Below are 19497 nucleotides of genomic sequence, written 5' to 3'. Positions count from 1 at the left end.
CCCCTCCCTTAAAGCGGCCCCCCCCGTTAGTGCGACCCCTCCCCTTAAGGCGCCCCACGTTATGTGTCCCCCGCTTGAAGAGACCCCCTCAATGCCACCCCCCTTATTGCGACCCCCCCCCACCATAAAGCGACCCCCCCCCCCCGTTAATGCGACCCCCGTTGTCCCCCCCAGTGACCCCCCCGGATCTTCTGCCCTTCCTCCTGCAGGAATGGGGTGCTCAGGGTGAGTGGGGACACCCCGGGAAGGGGGGGCTGGGGGGTCCCCCGCGGCTCTGGGGCCCCCCTGGGGGGGTGGGGGGGTTGGGGGGGCTGACGGGACCCCCCCGTGCCCCCCCCAGAGGCGGGGGGGGGAGCGCCGTACGTGGAGATCCTGGAGCAGCCGAAGCAGCGCGGGATGAGGTTCCGGTACAAGTGTGAGGGGCGCTCGGCCGGGAGCATCCCCGGGGAGCACAGCACCGAGACCACCAAGACCCACCCCACCATCCGCGTGAGTGCCCCAGTACAGACCAGTATGCACCGGTAACTGCCAGGGCCCCCCCAGTGCTCCCCCCAGTGCCCCCATCCCCGGGGAGCACAGCACTGAGACCACCCAGACCCACCCCACCATCCGCGTGAGTGCCCCAGTACAGACCAGTATGCACCGGTAACTGCCAGGGCCCCCCCAGTGCTCCCCCCAGTGCCCCCATCCCCGGGGAGCACAGCACTGAGACCACCCAGACCCACCCCACCATCCGCGTGAGTGCCCCAGTACAGACCAGTATGCACCAGTAAGTGTCAGGGACCCCCCTGAGCTCTTCCATTGCTTCCCCGGTGTCCCCCAAGATCCTCCTTACCATCTGTGCGAGTCCCCCAGTGCATCCCAGTATACACCAGTATGCACCAGTACAGGCCGATAACTGCCAGGGCCCCCCCTGAGCCTTCCCTGAGGCCCCCGGTGCCCCCATCCCCGGGGGGGTTCAGCACCCACCTCCCCCAGACCCGCCCCACTTTCCCCACGACCCTCCCAGTGCAAACCAGTATAAACCAGTGTGTGTCCCCAACAGGTGAACAACTACCGGGGCCCGGGGCGGGTCCGGGTGTCGCTGGTGACCAAGGACCCCCCCCACCGCCCCCACCCCCACGAGCTGGTGGGCAAGGACTGCAAGGACGGCTTCTACGAGGCCGAGCTGTCCCCCGAGCGCAGCATCCACAGGTGGGACCCCCCCCCAAAACCGGGGGCACCCCCAAAACGGGGGGACACCCCCGCAGGGCAGGTGGGAGCACCCAAAAAAGGGGGAAGCCTCCAGAAAGAGCAGGTGGGAGCACCCAAAATAGGGGGGGACCCCCCTACAGGGCAGGTGGGATCACCCAAAATAGGGGGGGACCCCCCTACAGGGCAGGTGGGATCACCCAAAATAGGGGGGAACCCCCCCTAAATATGGGGAACCCCTCTCCAGGGCAGATGGTATCTCCCAAAATATGGGGGAACCCCCCCTAAATATGGGGAAGCCCCCCTCAGGGCAGATGGTATCTACCAAAATAGGGGGGGAGGGACTCCCAAAATATGGGAACAACCCCCCCAGCACCCCTGGGAACCCCCAAAATTTGGGGTCTCTGCCCCGGAGTGTCCGAGGGGGGGATCCCAAAACCCAGGTCGAGCCCTGACCCCCTGGAATTTTGGGGTCAGTTTCCAGAATTTGGGGATTCAGTGCGTGAAGAAGCGGGAGCTGGAGGCGGCTGTGGCCGAGCGGATCCGCACCAATAACAACCCCTTCAACGGTACTGGGAGCACTGGGAGGGACTGGGACAGACTGGGAAGGGACTAGGAGGGCACTGGGAGTTACTGGGAGGGCGCTGGGTGGGACTGGGAAGAGTCTGGGGGGACTGGTGGGCACTGGGTGTTACTGGGAAGTTCCTGGAGGGGGTCCCTGGGGCTGCTGGGGGTGTTGCTGGTGTGTACTGGGCTATACTGGTTTATACTGGGCAGCACCGACAGAGCAGCATGGGGGTGAGTACGGCTTGGGGGGGTCACTGGGGGCTCTGGGGGGGTTCCTGGGAGTGTCACTGGTTTATTATGGTTTATAGGGGGTTGTACCGGTCTGTACTGGTGCACACTGATTTATACTGGTCCGTACTGGGCAGTGCCGGCGGAGCAGCGCGGGGGCGAGTACGACCTGGCCGCGGTCAGGCTCTGCTTCCAGGTGTGGGTGGGGGGCCCGGGGGGGCTGCGGCCCCTCCCCCCCGTCCTGTCCCAGCCCGTCTACGACAACCGTGAGTGGGGACCCCCGGGACCCCCTGGGACCCCCCTGGGACCCCCTGGGACCCCCCGGGACCCCCTGGGAACCCCCGGGACCCCCCGGGACCCCCTGGGACCCCCTGTGCCACCTGCGGGACACCCCTGGGACCCCCCTGCCACCCCTGTGGGACCTCCCAGTGTCGCCCAATGACCCCCCTGTGGCCTCCCTGTGTCCCCCTGTGACCCCGCTGACCCCACTGCCCCCACTGCCCCGCTGCCCCGCTGACCCCACTGCCCCGCTGACCCCCACTGCCCCGCTGCCCCCCACTGCCCCCACTGCCCCACTGCCCCCACTGCCCCGCTGACCCCCACTGCCCCCACTGCCCTCACTGCCCCCACTGCCCCGCTGCCCCCCACTGCCCCCACTGCCCCGCTGCCCCCCACTGCCCCCACTGCCCCCGCTGACCCCGCTGACCCCGCTGACCCCACTGCCCCCACTGCCCTCACTGCCCCCACTGCCCCCACTGCCCTCACTGCCCTCACTGCCCCGCTGACCCCCACTGCCCCCGCTGACCCCGCTGACCCCGCTGACCCCGCTGACCCCACTGCCCCGCTGCCCCCCACTGCCCCCACTGCCCCCGCTGACCCCGCTGCCCCGCTGACCCCACTGCCCCCACTGCCCCCACTGCCCCCGCTGACCCCGCTGACCCCCACTGCCCCCACTGCCCTGCTGACCCCGCTGCCCTGCTGACCCCCACTACCCCCACTGCCCCCGCTGACCCCGCTGACCCCCACTGCCCCCACTGCCCCGCTGACCCCCACTGCCCCCGCTGACCCCACTGCCCCCACTGCCCCCGCTGACCCCACTGCCCCCACTGCCCCGCTGACCCCACTGCCCCGCTGACCCCCACTGCCCCCACTGCCCCGCTGACCCCACTGCCCCCGCTGCCCCGCTGACCCCCACTGCCCCCACTGCCCCACTGACCCCCACTGCCCCCGCTGACCCCGCTGACCCCCACTGCCCCCGCTGACCCCGCTGACCCCCACTGCCCCCACTGCCCCCGCTGACCCCCACTGCCCCCGCTGACCCCGCTGACCCCCACTGCCCCCACTGCCCCGCTGACCCCCACTGCCCTGCTGCCCCCGCTGCCCCCGCTGCCCCCGCTGCCCCGCTGACCCCCACTGCCCCGCTGACCCCCACTGCCCCCACTGCCCCGCTGACCCTCACTGCCCTGCTGACCCCCACTGCCCCCACTGCCCCCGCTGCCCCGCTGACCCCGCTGACCCCCACTGCCCCCACTGCCCCCGCTGACCCCACTGCCCCCACTGCCCCCGCTGCCCCCCGCTGACCCCGCTGCCCCCGCTGACCCCCACTGCCCCCACTGCCCCCGCTGCCCCCACTGCCCCCGCTGCCCCCGCTGCCCCCCGCTGACCCCACTGACCCCACTGCCCCGCTGACCCCCACTGCCCCGCTGCCCTGCTGACCCCCACTGCCCCCACTGCCCCCGCTGACCCCCACTGCCCCGCTGCCCTGCTGACCCCCACTGCCCCCACTGCCCCGCTGACCCCCACTGCCCCCGCTGACCCTGCTGACCCCGCTGCCCCGCTGCCCCCGCTGTCCCCAGGTGCCCCCAGCACGGCGGAGCTGCGGATCTGCCGCGTCAACCGCAATTCCGGGAGCTGCCGGGGCGGGGACGAGATCTTCCTGCTGTGTGACAAGGTCCAGAAAGGTGCGGGGACACCCCTGGACCCCGGGGACACCCCAAAACCTGAGCGGGACACCCCCAAAACCTGGCGACCCCCCCCCAAATCCTTGGATCCTCCAACCCCCGCATCCCTGCCCCAGTCCCCGTATTCCCCTGGACATCGGGACCCTCCAGTCCCCCGTGTCCCTCCAAATCCTTGGATACCCCAAATCCCTGGATGCCCCCGGACTTTTGTCTCCCCCCATTCCCCACATCCCTGAATCCGGCATATCCCAAACCCCCCGTCCCCCATTCCCCAGAACCCAATTCCCCCATTCCCCGTATCCCCATTCCCTATAGCTCAGTTACCCCGTATCCCCAACCCCCCATTATTCCCCATATTCCCATGCCCCATCTCCCATATCCCAATCCCCATATCCCATATCCCAATCCCCATATCCCCATCCCCATATCCCCCATATTCCCATCCCCCATCCCCATATTCCCATCTCCCATATCCCAATCTCCATATCCCCATATTCCTATCGTCCATCTCCCATATCCCAATCCCCGTATTCCCATCCCCCATTCCCATCCCCCATATCCCAATCCCCATATCCCCATCCCCCATCCCCAATCCCCATATTCCCATCTCCCATATCCCAGTTCCCATATCCCAATCCCCATATCCCCATCTCCGATATCCCAATCCCCAATTCCCCATATTCCCACCCCCCCATCCCCGCTGTCCCCCTTCCCAAGCCGCGCCCCGCTCCGTGTCCCCGCAGAGGACATCGAGGTCCGGTTCTCGGCCGAGGGCTGGGAGGCCAAGGGCTCGTTCGCGCAGGCCGACGTTCACCGCCAGGTCGCCATCGTGTTCCGGACGCCGCCGTTCCGGGACCCCGCGCTCCGGGCGCCGGTCACCGTCCGCATGGAGCTGCAGCGGCCCTCGGACCGGCAGCGCAGCGCGCCCGTGGACTTCCGATACCTGCCCCACCAGGGTGGGCGTGGGGCTGCGGGGGCACCGCGTGCGCGGGGGGTTCTCAGGGTCCTTAGTGTGGGTCTGGGGGCTCCGGGTCCTTTTGGGGCATTCCCACATCCTTTTGGGACATTCCCGGGTCCTTTTGGGACATTCCCGGGTCCCTGGCGCTGCAGTTCCCGTTGAATTCCTGTTCCTGCCCCACCAGGGTGGGCGTGGGGCTGCAGGGGCGCCGCGTGCTCGGGGGGTTCTCAGGGTCCTTAGTGTGGGTCTGGGGGCTCCGGGGCCCTTTGGGGCATTCCTGGGTCCTTTTGGGGCATTCCCGGGTCCTTTTGGGGCATTCCCGCGTCCTTTTGGGGCATTCCCGCGTCCTTTTGGGGCATTCCCGGGTCCCTGGAGCTGCAGTTCCCGTTGAATTCCTGTTCCTGCCCCACCAGGGTGGGCGTGGGGCTGCGGGGGCTGCGGGGGCTGCGGGCACTCGTAGGGTCTTTGTTGTGGGGCTGGGGGTGATCTGGGGTCCCTTTGGGGCACTCCCGAGTCCCTCTTCGGTCACTTTTGTCACCCCGGGGCACTCTGGGGTCTCCTGGGGTCACTGGTGTGACTGGGGAGGTGACAGGGAGGTCACTGGGCGTAACTGGGCATTACTGGGAGGTCACTGGGCTGACTGGGAGGGGACTCTGAGTGACTGGGGGGGTCTCTGTGCGTCACCGGCAGGGAACTGGGGGTAACTGGTTGTGACTGGGAGGTCACTGGAGGGGGCTCTCAAGGAGGTGACGGGGTAACTGGGAGCTAACTGGGAGCTCACTGGTGTTACTGGTGCAGGGGACCTGCAGTGCATCGAGGAGAAGCGCAAGCGGACGCGGGAGACCTTCCGCTCCTTCGTCCAGCGCAGCCCCCTGCCCGGTGGGGGCTCGGGGGGGAACTGGGGGGAATTGGGGGATTATTGGGGTCCCTGGGGGGGTTTGGGGTCCCTGGGGGGGTTTAGAGGGGAAATTGGGGGTCCCTGGGGGGATATGGGGGACCCTGGGGGGGTTTAGAGGGGGGATTTGGGGGACTCTGGGAGGGTTTGGGGTCCTTGGGGGGGCTGGAGGGGAAATTGGGGGTCCCTGGGAGGGTTTGGGGTCCCTTGGGGGGTTTAGAGGGGGAATTTGGGTGACCCCGGGAGGATTTGGGGCCCCAGAGAGGATCTAGGGGAGGAATTGGGGGTCCCTGGGGGGATACTGGGGGGGATTTTTGGAGTCCCTGAGGGGTATTTGGGGTCCTTGGGGGGGGGTTCAGAAGGGATTTGGGGTCCCTGGGGGGGGTCTCTGACAGTGGGACCCCCATTCCCCCCCCCAGCTCCGGCATCCAGCGAGTCGCGGCCCCCCCGGCGCATCGCGGTGCCCTCGCGGCCCCCCCCGGCCCCCCAGAACCCCCCCAGTGTGGGTGAGTGGGGGAAACTGGGGGAAACTGGGGGCAACTGGGGGGGGGGGGGCAAAGGGGAAATTTGGGGGGGAAATGGGGAGGAACAAGGGGGGGGTTGGGGGGAAATGGGGAGGGGGGAAATGGGGTGGGGGGCAGCTTTGGGGGGAGCTGGGGGGGGTCGAGCCCCTCCCTCACCCCTTCCCTCCCCTCCCAGCCCCCTCCTTCTCTTTTGGGGGGCCGGGGGGGCTCTTGGGGGGCCCGGCCCCCCCCGAACCGGAGCCTTTGGCCGAGGCGCTGCTGCAGCTGCAATTTGAGGAGGGGTCCCCCCAAATCGGGGGCGGCGGGGGCGGCGCGGGGGGGGTCGTCACGGCCCCCCCGCTGGATTTTGGGGCGCTCTTGGTTGAGCCCCCGTTCCCCCCGCTGGACACCATCAACGCCGCCGAGGTCCAGCGCCTGCTGGACCCCCCCGAGCCCCCCCCGAGCTTCGGGGAGCCCCCCTCGGATTTCGGGGGGGTTTGTTCGGAGCTGGGGGGGGCCCCCCCGGATTTGGGGGCCCCCCCCATGCTGATGTCGTACCCCGAGGCCATCGCCCGCCTGGTGCAGAGCCAGCCCCCGGGGGGGCCCCCCGACATCGCGCTGGGCCCCGAGCTGGGGGGGGGCCCCGAGCTGGGCGGGCTGGGGGGGCCCGAGGACTCGCTGCCCTCCCTGGGGGACCTGGACTTCAGCGCCTTCCTCAGCCAGTTCCCCTCCTCCTGACTGGGACGGACTGGGGGGCTGTTGGGGGGGGGATTGGGGGCTACTGGGAGGCACTGGGAGGCTTTTAGAGGGAGCTGGGGGGCTACCGGGAGGGTTCTGGGGGCTACTGGAGGGCACTGGGAGGGTTTTAGGGTTCACTGGGAGTTACTGGGAGGGTTGTAGGGTGTACTGGGACTTACTGGGAGTCACTGGGGATTCTTTTCGGTTATTGGGAGGTTTTTGCGGGTTACTGGGAGGCTTTTAGGGGTTACTGGGAGTCGTTGGGAGGCTTTGAGGGGTTGCTGGGAGGCTACTGGGTGGCACTGACAGGTTTGTAGGGGGTACTGGGACACGACTGGGAGTGACTGGGAATTTTCTATGGTTACTGGGAGCTTTCTGCGGGTTACTGGGAGTCACTGGGAATTGTCTGCGGTTACTGGGAGCTACTGGGAGAACACCAAGTGCCTACTGGGGGTCGCTGCAAGCCAGTGGGGGGTTACTGGGAGCTACTGGGAGCCTTTTGGGGGTCCCCCCTTCGCCCCGCCCCCACGGGGGGCAGCAGCCAATAGGAGCTTGGCCGCCCCTCCCCCCAGCATTACCCCCCCCACCAAAAGTGCCTTTGGGGGGAGGGGGCAGCCCCGCCCCTCCCCCCTCCCCCCCCCCCCCCGGGGTCACCCCAATAAACGGTCCGAGGCCCGCCTGTGTTTGATTGACAGCCGGAGGGCGTGGCCAGCGCGGAGGGGGCGTGGTTTAATTCGGGGCGGGTCCGAGGAAGGGGCGGGGCCTTCGCCGGAAGGGGCGCGGCCTCGGCCCGGAAGGGGCGGGGCGGGGAGCGCCGGGGAGGCCGCGGCGGAGCCGAGCGGGGCCGGGGCCGGGCCGGGAGCGGCCGGAGCGGGGCCGGGAGCGCCGGGGCCGGGGCCGAGCGGGGCCGGGCGGGACCCTCCGGGGCCCCCCGGGGCCAGCGAGGCGGCGATGCCGAGCAAGAAGAAGAAATACAACGCGCGCTTCCCGCCGGTACCGCCTGAGGGGGGACAAGGGGCGCGGGCGGGGTCGCCATGGCAACGGGGCGGGAGGGAGGGGGAGACTGGGGTTACCATGGCAACGGGGAGGGCGGCGGGTAGGGGGGGTGTCTATGAGAGTCCCCATGGCGACGAGCAGGGTGGGGTCACGTCACCATGGCAACGAGGGTGGGGCCATGAGGGTCACCATGGCAACGAGGAGGGCGGGGCGGAGCCTGAGGGGTGGGCGGGGCTTGGGGGGTGGGGTCACACCTGGGGGCGCAGGTGTGGGGGCGTGGCCGGGGTGGGCGGGGCTCCAGCGGTGGGGGCGGGGCTCAGGTGAGGGCGGGGCTCAGGTGAGGGCGGGGCTCTGCGGCAGGCGCGGATCAAGAAGATCATGCAGACGGACGAGGAGATCGGCAAGGTGGCAGCCGCCGTGCCTGTCATCATCTGTATCCTCTGGCACACCTGGGCCCCACCCTGCGACCCCGCCCCGCTCACCTGGGCACCCCTGGGACCCCGCCCCGCTCACCTGGGCCCCGCCCTGTGACCCCGCCCTGTTCGCCTGGGCACTCCTGCGACCCCACCCCGCTCACCTGGGCACCCCTGAGACCCCGCCCCGCTCACCTGGGCCCCCAGGTGCCCCCCTACCTCGGGCACCTGAGTCCCCACATCCTGTGCACCTGGGGGGTGTCCGGGGGGACATCACCTGTGTCCCTGGGGTGTCCCCGGGCTGTCCCTGGGCTGTCCCCTGTGTCCCTGGGGGTGTCTCAGGTGTCCCCTGTGTCCCTGGGCTGTCCCCGGGCTGTCCCGGGGTGTCCCCTGTGTCCCCGGGCTGTCCCTGGGCTGTCCCCGGGGTGTCCCCGGGGTGTCCCCTGTGTCCCCTGTGTCCCTGGGCTGTCCCCGGGTGTCCCCTGTGTCCCTGGGCTGTCCCTGGGCTGTCCCCGGGCTGTCCCCGGGCTGTCCCGGGGTGTCCCCTGTGTCCCCGGGCTGTCCCCTGGGCTGTCCCCAGGCTGTCCCCGGGTGTCCCCTGTGTCCCCGGCGTGTCCCCAGGCTGTCTCCGGGTGTCCCCTGTGTCCCCGGGCTGTCCCCAGGCTGTCCCTGGGCTGTCCCCGCTGTCCCCGCTGTCCCCGGGCTCCTTAGCGTGGCAGCGCGGGCGCTGGAGCTGTTCCTGGAGTCGCTGCTGCGCAAGGCCTGTCACGTGACCCAGTCCCGCAACGCCAAGACCATGACGACGTCTCACCTGTGAGTGCCCCGTGTGTGCCCCACCCTCACCTGAGTGCCCCGTGTGTGCCCCACCCTCACCTGTGAGTGCCCCGTGTGTGCCCCACCCTCACCTGAGTGCCCCGTGTGTGCCCCACCCTCACCTGTGAGTGCCCCGTGTGTGCCCCACCCTCACCTGAGTGCCCCGTGTGTGCCCCATCCTCACCTGTGAGTGCCCCGTGTGTGCCCCATCCTCACCTGTCCTCACCTGTGAGTGCCCCGTGTGTGCCCCATCCTCACCTGTGAGTGCCCTGTGTGTGCCCCATCCTCACCTATGAGTGCCCCGTGTGTGCCCCATCCTCACCTGTGAGTGCCCCGTGTGTGCCCCACCCTCACCTGTGAGTGCCCCGTGTGTGCCCCACCCTCACCTGAGTGCCCCGTGTGTGCCCCATCCTCACCTGTGAGTGCCCCGTGTGTGCCCCACCCTCACCTGAGTGCCCCGTGTGTGCCCCATCCTCACCTGTGAGTGCCCCGTGTGTGCCCCATCCTCACCTGAGTGCCCCGTGTGTGCCCCACCCTCACCTGAGTGCCCCGTGTGTGCCCCACCCTCACCTGTGAGTGCCCCGTGTGTGCCCCACCCTCACCTGTCCTCACCTGTGAGTGCCCCGTGTGTGCCCCATCCTCACCTGAGTGCCCCGTGTGTGCCCCATCCTCACCTGTGAGTGCCCTGTGTGTGCCCCACCCTCACCTGAGTGCCCCGTGTGTGCCCCATCCTCACCTGTGAGTGCCCCGTGTGTGCCCCATCTTCACCTGTCCTCACCTGTCCTGTCCTTGTCTCCCCCTGTCCCCACCTGTCCCCGCTGTCCTCACCTGTGAGTGCCCCGCGTGTCCCCCCTGTCCCCTCCCTGTCCCCACCTGCCCGCCCTGCCCGGGGCAGATCTGGGGGGTGGGGAAGGGTCCCTGGCACACCTGAGGCAGTTTTTGGGGGTGGGCGTGGCCCGCAGGAAGCAGTGCATCGAGCTGGAGCAGCAGTTCGACTTCCTCAAGGACCTGGTGGCCACCGTGCCCGACATGCAGGGGGACGGCGACGACCCCCACGGCGACGGCGAGCGGGGCCCCCGCAGGTGAGGCACCCCTGGGGACACCCTGGGGACACCCTGGGACACCTGGGGGACACCCTGGGATACCTTGGGGACACCCTGGGATACCTGGGGGACACCTGTGGACTCCTGGGGACACCCTGGGACACCTGGGGGACACCCTGGGAACACCCCGGGATACCTGGGGGACACCTGTGGACTCCTGAGGGACCCCTGGGACACCTGAGAGAGGCCCTGGGACACCTGAGGGACGCCTTGGGATGCTTTTGGGACACTCTGGATACCTGAGGGACACTCTAGGACACCTGGGGGGATTCTGGGACACCTGGGGGACCCCGCAGATACCTCAGGGACACCCCTGGGACATCTCCCATACCTGGGGGTCTCTGACGGGAGGGTTACGAGGGATTTTGGGGTGCAGGGGGGTCTCTGAGGGGGGATTTGGGGTGGTTTGGGGGTCGAGGGGTCTCTAATGAGGGGGGGTTTCTTTCAGGGGGCGCCGCCCGGGCAGTGGCCGCAAGAATGGGGGTCCTGGGGCCAAGGGGACCCCGAAACAATCGGGGACAGACTCGGAGCAGGAGGTGGGGGGGATTTGGGGGGGTCCTGGGGGGTTTTGTGGGGGGTCCTGGGGCCAAGGGGACCCCGAAACAATCAGGGATTGACTTGGGATGGGAGGAGGGGGGCGGTCCTTGGGGGTGTTGGGGGCTTTGGGGGGTACCTGGACCCCTGAGTCCCCTCTGGGGGGGTTTGGGGGGCCCCAGCTGAGGGGGAGGGGCTGTACCTGGTTGTGGGGTCGCTTCCACGGGGGTGAACTGGGGAGTCCGGGAGGGGTTGGGGTGTTTGGGGACCCCCCCTGTGTCCCCTCCGGGGGGATTTTGGGGACCCCCGGGGGATGGGGAGGGGTCTGGGGTCCCCTCACTGTCCCCCCCGCCCCCCCAGGAGGACTCTGAGGACAGCGACAGCGACGGGGACGAGGAGACGCCGCAGCCCCCCCCGGCCCCGCCCCCACTCACCTTCGCCAGGTGCGGCCGGGGGGGTCGGGGGGGGCAGAAAACACCTGGGGCCGTTTTGGGGGGGTCCTGACACCACCGGGGGTCGTTTTTGGGGCTGTTCGGGGGCGTTTTCTCCACCTGAGCCCCTGGGGGGGGGTTGGGAAGGGGCTTTTGGGTGCCCCTCCCCCCCTGGCTCTCTTGTGGGGGGGTTGGGGGGGTCGGGCGTGCCCCCCCCCCCCATGTCCTTGGGGGGGTTTTGGGGAGGTTTCGGGGGTTTTTGGGGTTTCTTTGGGGTTCCCCCCCCTCACTGACCCCTTCTCCCGCAGCCCTGGGGTCCCCTTTGCCCCCCTGGGCCTCCCCACCCTCCCAGGGGGGCTCCCAGGGGGGCTCCCCCCAGCCCCCGGCCCCCCCCGCGCCCGGGAGGAAGAGGAGGAGGATGAAGATTACGATTCCTAGCGACCCCCCCCATTTTTGCCCAATTCTCCAGGATCTGCCCCCAGTCCGGAGGCCGGGCGCCACCTCCCAGTAGGGCCTTACTGGGAGCTGGGCCTGGCACCAGTTTGGGGGGCTGGGGGGTTACTGGGAGCACTGGGACCCCCCCTCCCTGCCCCACTGGTGTCACGAGTTGGGTCGGTTCTTGAGGGGGGGGGCTCAGCCCGGGCTCCTGGGACCCCCCCGGACACAGCTGGGACCCCTTTTTGGGGGTGGGGGGGCACGGGGGGGGGGGGGCGGGCGTTGATTTTGGGGCTCTTTGGGGGGGTTTGCTGAGTCGGGGGTTTTGTATCGGCTCAATAAAGTTCCTGTTTCCGTACGGCCGGGGACCCCAAAGTCCTGAGACCCCCCCAGAAATCCCCCTCCCCATCCCTGGGACCCCCCGAATTCCTGGGACCCCCCCCCCCCCCCCCAATTCACATTTCCCTTCTCGGCCACCAGAGGGCGGCGGAGACCCCGTGGGACCCTATGGGGGCCAATAGGAGATTATGGGGGGGGCTAAGGGGGTTTTGGGGGGTCTGGGGGGAGCTACGGGGTCTGTAGGGGGCTGTAGGGACTCACAGAGGGGTCATGGGGGTCTGCGGAGGGGTTTGGGGGATTTGTAGGGAGCTGTAGGGGGATTATAGAGATCTATAGGGGGGTCATGGGTACCTATGGAGGTTATGGGGGAGTTATAGGGGTCGGTGGGTAGCAGTGGGGGAGTTATGGGGGTCTTTGGGGGGGGCTGTAGGGTCCTTCAGGGGCACTGAGGACTTACAGGATCTATAGGGGGCTGGTAGTGGGGCTGAGGGGGGCTGTGGGGGCCGACAGGGGGTTCACGAGCTCCTGCAGGCACCTATAGGGGCTCCCGGGGCCCTATAGGAGCTTCGAAAGGGACTTGCAGGGGCTCTTTAGGGGGAACCGGGGGATCTATAGGGGCTCCGGGGGTCTCTAGCAGCTCTACGGGGATCTGTAGAGGTTCTTGGGGCACCTGTAGGGGCTCCTGGGGGCTCTGCAGGGGCTCCCCGGGGGTCCAGAGGGGCTCTGCGGGGGGACACCAGCAGGTTGGGGGGGGTCCCTAAATGCGGGGAGGGGCTCTGGGGAGCGCCGGGGGGGGCTGATCTATAGGGGGTGTTCGCTATAGGGGCTGCCGGGGCCCCGGGCGGGCGGGCGGGGGGACCCAGAGGCGTCCGGACCCCCCCGCGGCGCTGGAATTCGCCCCCTTCCCCCCCCCCGGTTAATCCCGGTGGCACCAAAAGCGCCGCTTTTCGCCTCGTTGTGTAACGGGAGCGAGCGCGGGACCGCGGCGGGGACAGGGACAGGGACGGGGACGGGGACAGGGACGGCGCCAGGAGCACAGGTGGGGACAGCGGGGACAGCGGGGGACCCCCGCGACGGGGGCACGGGGGGCTGGGGGAACAGGTGGGGGGCGATGCGGGGGGACAGCCGGGACAGGGACAGCACCGGGAGCACGGGTGGGGACAGCGGGGACAGCGGGGGCACAATGGACACGGTGGGCAGGACACGGGGGGACCCCGGGGACAGGTGGGGACAGCTGGGGACAGCTGGGGACAGGTGGGGACACGGGACAGCGGGGGGGGACCCCCGGGACACGGGGACAGGTTGGGGTCATGGTGGGGGCATCGGGGACAGGTTGGGGACGTTGTGGGGGGCTTGGGGACAGGTTGGGGACATTGAGGAGAGTGGTTGGGACATCAGGGAGGGGTTGGGGACATCACAGAGGGGACCCTTCACCTTGGGGACACAGAGTCACAGCTGGCCGGATGTCCCCGTCCCCGGGGAGCCGCACCGAGGTGGAGCCGGGACAGGGACACGCTGCGAGGGGATGGGGACAGCAGGAGGGCTTGGGGACGTGTGACGCAAGTGGTGGCACGGTCCCCAGCGCTCACCACGTCCCCTGCCCCGTGTCCCCTCCCCACCTCTGGGTCCCCGTGTCCCCTGTCCCCACGTCCTGGTGGCCCCATCTCAGCACTGCCGGTGGTGTCCAACCCCTGTCCCGTGTCCCCATGGCCCTGGGGGTGGCTGTGTCCCCCTGTCCTGGTGTCCCCCTGTCCTGGTGTCTCTATATCCTGCTGTCCCCATGGGTGAAGGTGTCCCCAAGCCGCGGTGTCCCCACGGTTGATGAAGTCCCAGTGGGTGGTGGGTGATGTCCCCATGGGTGATGTTGTCCCCGTGTCTTGGGTGTCCCCAAGCCCCCGTGTCCAGCGGTGTCCCCGCAAGTGAAGGGGTCCCTCTGTCCCGATGTCCCCGTGTCCGGTGGTGTCCCCGCAAGTGAAGGGGTCCCTCTGTCCCGATGTCCCCGTGGGTGGTGGTGTCCCCGTGAGCGCCGCCGTCCCCACGGGTGACCCCGTCCCCCTGCGCAGCGGTGTCCCCGTGGCCGGCGGTGTCCCCGCGATGCCGTTCGGGGCGGTGCTGGCGCAGGTCGGGGGCCTGGGCCGCTTCCAGGTGCTGCAGACGGCGCTGCTGGCGGTGCCCATCCTGCTCATGGCCAGCCACAACCTGCTGCAGAACTTCACCGCCGCCGTCCCCCCGCACCGCTGCCGCGTCCCCGCTGGCCCCAGCGCCTCCCCGGCGCCGCCCGCAGCCACCCCTGATGCCACCTCAGCGGCTCCTCGTGACTCCTTGAGGGGCTCCGACTCTGTCCCGAGGTCTCCTGGTGGCGCCTTGGGGTCACCTGGTGCCACGCTGAGGTCCCCTGATGCCACCCCGAGGTCCCCCAACGGCGTCCACAGCCGCGGTGCCACCCGCCTCACACCCGATGGCACCCCGGCGTCCCCCGATGGCACCCGTGTCCAGCCTGATGCCACCTGGGGGTCCTCCAATGGCACCCTGGGGCCCACCGGTGCCACGCTGGGGTGGTCCAATGTCACCCTGGGGTCCCCCGATGTCACCCTGGGGTCCTGCTGGCGCTACGTGACCTCGCCCCCTGCCAACGGCACCGGCGGGCCCCGGGCCACCGAGCCCTGCCGCGACGGCTGGGACTACGACCGCAGCGTCTACGTGTCCACCATCGTCACCGAGGTGGGGACAGGGACACGGGGAGGGCGGGGAGGTGGCCGCGGTGTCCATGGGGGGGACAACACCTCCTTGGGGACCGGGGGAGGGAAGGGTGGGGGTGGCACTCGGGGTGAGATGGGACGGAGGGAGGGGCATGAACAAACGGGGACCGATGGGTGGGGGGACAGGACGGGGTCACCCTCACGTCCCCTGTCCGGCAGTGGGACCTGGTCTGTGGCTACCGGCAGCTGCGGCAGATGGCCCAGTCCATCTACATGGCCGGGGTCCTGGTGGGCGCCCTGGTCCTGGGGGGCCTCTCGGACAGGTAAAGGCAGCAGAGACCCCCCTGTGCCTCAGTTTCCCTGTGGGGCTCTGGGCAGCCCATCCCCAGTGGCTCCCAGTGGCTCCCAGTGGCTCCCAGTGGCTCCCGTTGCAGGTTTGGGCGCAAGGCCATGCTGATGTGGTCCTACCTGCAGCTGGGGGTGATGGGGACGTGCACGGCCTTCGCCCCCAACTACGCCTCCTACTGCGTCTTCCGCTTCGCCGGCGGGATGGCGCTGTCCGGCTTCGGCCTCAGCATCGCCTGCCTCGGTGAGGGGACACGGGGACAGCCCAGCTCTTGGGGCTGGGGACAGGGCCATGGCCGTGGAGGGGGACAAGCCAATGGTCATGGGTGGGGCCAACCGTGGATAAGAATGTCCCAGTGTCCAGGGATGGGGACATCCCAGTGTCCAGGGATGTGGACATCACTGTGGCCGTGGGTGGGGTCACATGGTGTGGACAGGTCTGACCACGCTGGGGTGGCCGCACTGACCAGGAGGGTCCCAGCACTGTGGGGACGCCCCGAGTGAGCCGTGTCCCTGTGTCCCTGGCAGTGGTGGAGTGGATCCCCACGCCGTACCGTGCCATCACCGTGGCCATCACCGGCTTCGCCTACACCCTGGGCCAGATCATCCTGGCCGGGGTGGCCTACGCCGTCCCCCACTGGCGCTGGCTCCAGCTCTCCGTGTCCCTGCCCTTCTTCGTCTTCCTCCTCTACTCCTGGTAGGACATTGGGCCCCTCGGGGAGGCCCTGGGGACGCGGGGGGCGCGGCTGTGCCTCAGTTTCCCCTCGCTGGCTGCAGGTGGTTGGCGGAGTCGGCGCGGTGGTTGGTGCTCTCCGGCAAGGCCGACAGGGCGGTGAAGGTCCTGCAGCGCGTGGCCACCTTCAACAACCGCAAGGAGGAAGGGGAGAAGATCACGGTCGAGGTCCGGCGGCCCCACGGTGGGGGTGGGGTGGGGGGTGGGGGTGGTCTCCAGCCCCCCAACCACTCCCGTTTCCCCTCTCCCAGATGTTGAAGTCCAACATGAAGGAGGAGTTGGCGGCTCTGAAGTCGTCCTACACCGTCTCCGACCTGGTCCGGACCCCCGTGATCCGCCACATCTTCTTCTGCCTCTCCATCGTCTGGTGGGGCTGGGGGCCAGGAGGGAGGGAGAGAGGGATGGATGGATGGATGGAGGGAGGGATGGAGGGAGGGATGGGTGGATGGATGGATGGAGGGAGGGATGGATGAGGGATGGATGGATGGATGGATGAGGGATGGGTGGATGGATGGATGATGGATGGATGGATGGAGGGATGGATGGAGGGATGGATGGATGGATGAGGGATGGATGGATGGATGGATGATGGATGGATGGATGGATGGATGGATGGGTGGATGAGGGATGGATGGATGAGGGATGGATGGATGGATGGATGATGGATGGATGGATGGATGGATGAGGGATGGGTGGATGGATGAGGGATGGGTGGATGAGGGATGGATGGATGAGGGATGGATGGATGGATGAGGGATGGTTGGATGGATGATGGACGACGGATGGGTGGATGGATGAGGGATGGGTGGATGGAGGATGGATGGATGGGTGGATGGATGGATGGATGGATGGATGGATGCGGGATGGGTGGATGGATGGATGATGGATGGGTGGATGGATGACAGATGGATGGATGGATGGGAGGTGGGTTTGTTGGTCTGTTGGATGGTTGAAGACACGGATGGGGAGTTGGGTGGATGAGGGACGATGGATGGAAGGACAGATGGACAGATGGTTGGAGAACTGGTCAGACTGGCAGATGGACAAAGGGAAGGATGGACACCTGGACACTCAACCAGTGACCCCACCCATTCAACTGCCTCCCAACCCTCCCCTCCCCCACCTGCCACCCCTGTCCCGTCCTGTCCCAGGAAGGTGACGTCACCTCAAGGTTCCCCCTCTCCCCCCTCGCTCCAGGTTCTCCATCAGTTTCTCCTACTACGGCTTGGCCATGGACCTGCAGAACTTTGGGGTCAGCATTTACCTCATCCAGGTGATTTTCGGCGCCGTTGACTTCCCGGCCAAGGTGGTGGTGACCGTGTCCCTGAGCTATGTTGGCCGGCGGCTCTCGCTCATGGCGGCCTTGTTCCTGGCGGGGCTGGTCATCGTGGCCAACATCTTCGTGCCCACAGGTGGGTGTGGAGGGGGAGGGGGGTCTCCTGCATGGGTCCAGCCGGCCACTGGAGTTCCCAGCCCATCACGTGTCTTCGTCCATGTTTCCATCCCCGTCTCCAACCACCGACCTCCCCATCCCTACATCCTCCCTCCCTCCCCTGTCCCCACCTGCCCGAGGTGTCCCCCACGGTGGCCGAGCCCCGGTGTCCCGGTGTCCCCGCAGAGCTGCAGACGGTGCGCACGGCGCTGGCCGTCATCGGCAAGGGCTGCCTGTCCGCCTCCTTCAACTGCGTCTTCCTCTACACCACCGAGCTCTACCCCACCCCCATCAGGTATCGCCCGGCCCCACGTCCCCGCCGTGGGGCAGGTCCCGGTCACCCCTCCCCGGACACCCCCAGGGTGGCCCGTGCCCCCCGTGACCCTCCCGGCGTCGCAGGCAGACGGGGCTGGGCTTCGGCAGCACCATGGCGCGCGTGGGCGGCATCGTGGCGCCGCTGGTGAAGATGATGGATGAGTACTACCCCTTCCTGCCCCCCGCCGTCTACGGGGTGGCCCCCGTGGTGGCGGCCGTGGCGGCCGCGTTCCTGCCCGAGACCCTCAACGCGCCTCTGCCCGACACCATCGAGGAGGTGGAGAACAGGTGGGTGGGACAGAGGGAGGGTGGATGTTGGATGGATGATGGTTTGGGGGATGGTGGGTGAGGGTTGGAGGGACACTGGATGGGTGATGGCCAGTGGATGGTTGGATGATGGGTGATGGTTGGATGATGGCCAGTGGATGGATGATGATGGCCAATGGATAGATAATGGACAATGATGGACAACCCCAACCATGAAGAGGTTCAGGGTCAAGGGACCCCGGCTGCATTGAGGGATAGGGGGATGTGGGTGCTGGCAGGAGAACGAGCGCTGTGGTTGGCTGAATGCCCGGCCTGGGCTGCTCCCCCCATGCCATGACCCTCCTCCTCCTCCTTCTCTTCCTCCTTCTCTTCCTCCCTCCAGGTCCAAGCGGACGCCGACAGGTGACCCCAAGGAGAAGATCGCACTCCAGCCCCAGGACGGGCCCCCCCTGAAGGAGGCCTGAGGGACCCCAGGGGTGGGCACAGCGCCCCAGCCCCGGCCACCAGCATCCACCACCACCCTGGGGGTCCCCGCAACTTGAGGGGGGACAGGGGAGAGCTCGGTTGTGACCAGTGACCTCCTGTTGAGGCGGGGACGTCCGGGCAGGAATAAAGCAGCTCTGGTGGGGACACGTCTCGGGGTCTTCTCTGAGCCCCCTGGGTCACCCCCAACAGCCACGTCCAAGGTCACCTCCAATGGGACAATGTCCAAGAATTGTGTCCCCGAGGTCACTTCCAATAAGGCGACAAACAAGAACCCCTTTTTTGGAGGTCACCTCCACAGGAGGGGACCCCACAACCTTGTCCCCACCAATGAGGTGGCACCCAAGACGCCCATTCTTAACGCCGCCTCATAACCTCCTCCAAGAGGAGCGAGAACCGTGTCCCTGAAGTCACCTCAGATAAGGTGGCACCAAGAACACCACGTTGGATGTCACCTCCAACAGGACCATCCTCAATAACCCCAAACCAACTCTCGTCCTGGTAGAGGCGTCCCCCAGATCTCAGAGAAGGTGGGGAAGCACCAGGAGCTCCCGAATCCCACCCTGCCCCCTCCCGATGCCGCCGTGGTGCCCCTTCCCCGATTTCCGTCCCCCGAAGCCACCCCGGCCCTTGCTCCCGTTGCCGATGTGTCCCTTGGCCCCATCAACCTCCCCGTCAAAAATTAACCCCCAGTGGGGAATGCACTGACCCAGGCAGGGCCACCTCCGTCAGCACCTTTCGGTCGCCTTTTGACCACTGAAATCGCTAAAATTTAACCCAAAGGTGCCACCGAAGGCCAGACATTGGCCCAGGCCAGGAGACTTCCCCTCTAGGCGATGCCCACCTTGATGCCCACCCAACCTCCTGCACGGCCCCTCTCCAAAACCTGCCTTTTCTCCTCAAAAAAGCAACGCTGAAAACCAATAATTTTTTTAAAATTAGGTATTCCTTGTCTTCCTGCCCCAAATTGCTCCAGTTTTGCCCCACTTTGAGGGACTTTTGCCCCTAAAACACCTTTTTTTTTCCCCTGGACACCTCTGTGCTGCACTTTTGCCTTTTTCCTGCTGGAAAACCACCAGAAAACCCCCCTGGAGATGTCAAACATTAACCCAAGCCAC

The 19497-nt window shown here is 67.8% G+C and overlaps 3 protein-coding genes and 3 long non-coding RNA genes across 9 annotated transcripts; 4 read left to right on the top strand and 2 right to left on the bottom strand.

Moving 5' to 3' along the window:
- Positions 1-187: 187 nt before the first annotated feature.
- RELA (RELA proto-oncogene, NF-kB subunit) lies at positions 188-7064 on the top strand. The gene is made up of 10 exons (XM_032094899.1): positions 188-225; positions 341-489; positions 1046-1194; positions 1669-1760; positions 2124-2252; positions 3843-3947; positions 4691-4903; positions 5704-5784; positions 6220-6306; positions 6500-7064. Exons 2-10 carry the CDS (start codon positions 397-399, stop codon positions 7039-7041), a joined length of 1491 nt encoding a protein of 496 aa, XP_031950790.1. The 5' UTR covers positions 188-225; positions 341-396; the 3' UTR covers positions 7042-7064.
- LOC116437313 lies at positions 1201-1550 on the top strand. Its single transcript, XR_004237243.1, has 2 exons — positions 1201-1297; positions 1340-1550. It is a non-coding gene; the product is annotated as an uncharacterized LOC116437313 (long non-coding RNA).
- An 854-nt stretch (positions 7065-7918) lies between the features above and the next one.
- Positions 7919-11950, top strand: DRAP1 (DR1 associated protein 1). Its single transcript, XM_032094943.1, has 7 exons — positions 7919-8034; positions 8398-8470; positions 9170-9263; positions 10226-10345; positions 10815-10902; positions 11261-11343; positions 11640-11950. Exons 1-7 carry the CDS (start codon positions 7993-7995, stop codon positions 11767-11769), a joined length of 630 nt encoding a protein of 209 aa, XP_031950834.1. The 5' UTR covers positions 7919-7992; the 3' UTR covers positions 11770-11950.
- Positions 9270-9610, bottom strand: LOC116437310. The gene is made up of 3 exons (XR_004237239.1): positions 9554-9610; positions 9448-9521; positions 9270-9417 (listed from the first exon to the last, which is right to left on the bottom strand). It is a non-coding gene; the product is annotated as an uncharacterized LOC116437310 (long non-coding RNA).
- Positions 9702-10141, bottom strand: LOC116437308. Of its 3 annotated transcripts, none has more exons than XR_004237235.1 (3): positions 10092-10141; positions 9834-9907; positions 9702-9773 (listed from the first exon to the last, which is right to left on the bottom strand). It is a non-coding gene; the product is annotated as an uncharacterized LOC116437308 (long non-coding RNA). The 3 variants fall into 3 exon arrangements; XR_004237236.1 differs by lacking the exon at positions 10092-10141 and adding an exon at positions 10000-10045; XR_004237237.1 differs by lacking the exon at positions 10092-10141 and adding an exon at positions 10032-10045.
- Positions 11951-13085: 1135 nt separating the features above from the next.
- Positions 13086-18528, top strand: LOC116437245 (solute carrier family 22 member 6-A-like). 2 transcript variants are annotated; one of them, XM_032094858.1, is made up of 11 exons: positions 13086-13144; positions 14169-14826; positions 15024-15127; positions 15239-15393; positions 15678-15846; positions 15927-16050; positions 16134-16249; positions 17080-17294; positions 17501-17609; positions 17714-17917; positions 18279-18528. In XM_032094858.1, exons 2-11 carry the CDS (start codon positions 14200-14202, stop codon positions 18358-18360), a joined length of 1905 nt encoding a protein of 634 aa, XP_031950749.1. In that variant the 5' UTR covers positions 13086-13144; positions 14169-14199; the 3' UTR covers positions 18361-18528. The 2 variants fall into 2 exon arrangements, with proteins under 2 accessions (XP_031950749.1, XP_031950748.1); XM_032094857.1 differs by lacking the exon at positions 13086-13144 and having other exon boundaries at positions 13514-14826.
- Positions 18529-19497: the final 969 nt, after the last annotated feature.

Source organism: Corvus moneduloides, chromosome 34, assembly GCF_009650955.1.
Source record: "Corvus moneduloides isolate bCorMon1 chromosome 34, bCorMon1.pri, whole genome shotgun sequence".
NCBI classification, from domain to species: domain Eukaryota; kingdom Metazoa; phylum Chordata; class Aves; order Passeriformes; family Corvidae; genus Corvus; species Corvus moneduloides.
The sequence above is the reverse complement of the archived record's forward strand: the minus strand, read 5'-3'. Positions and strand labels throughout refer to the sequence as shown.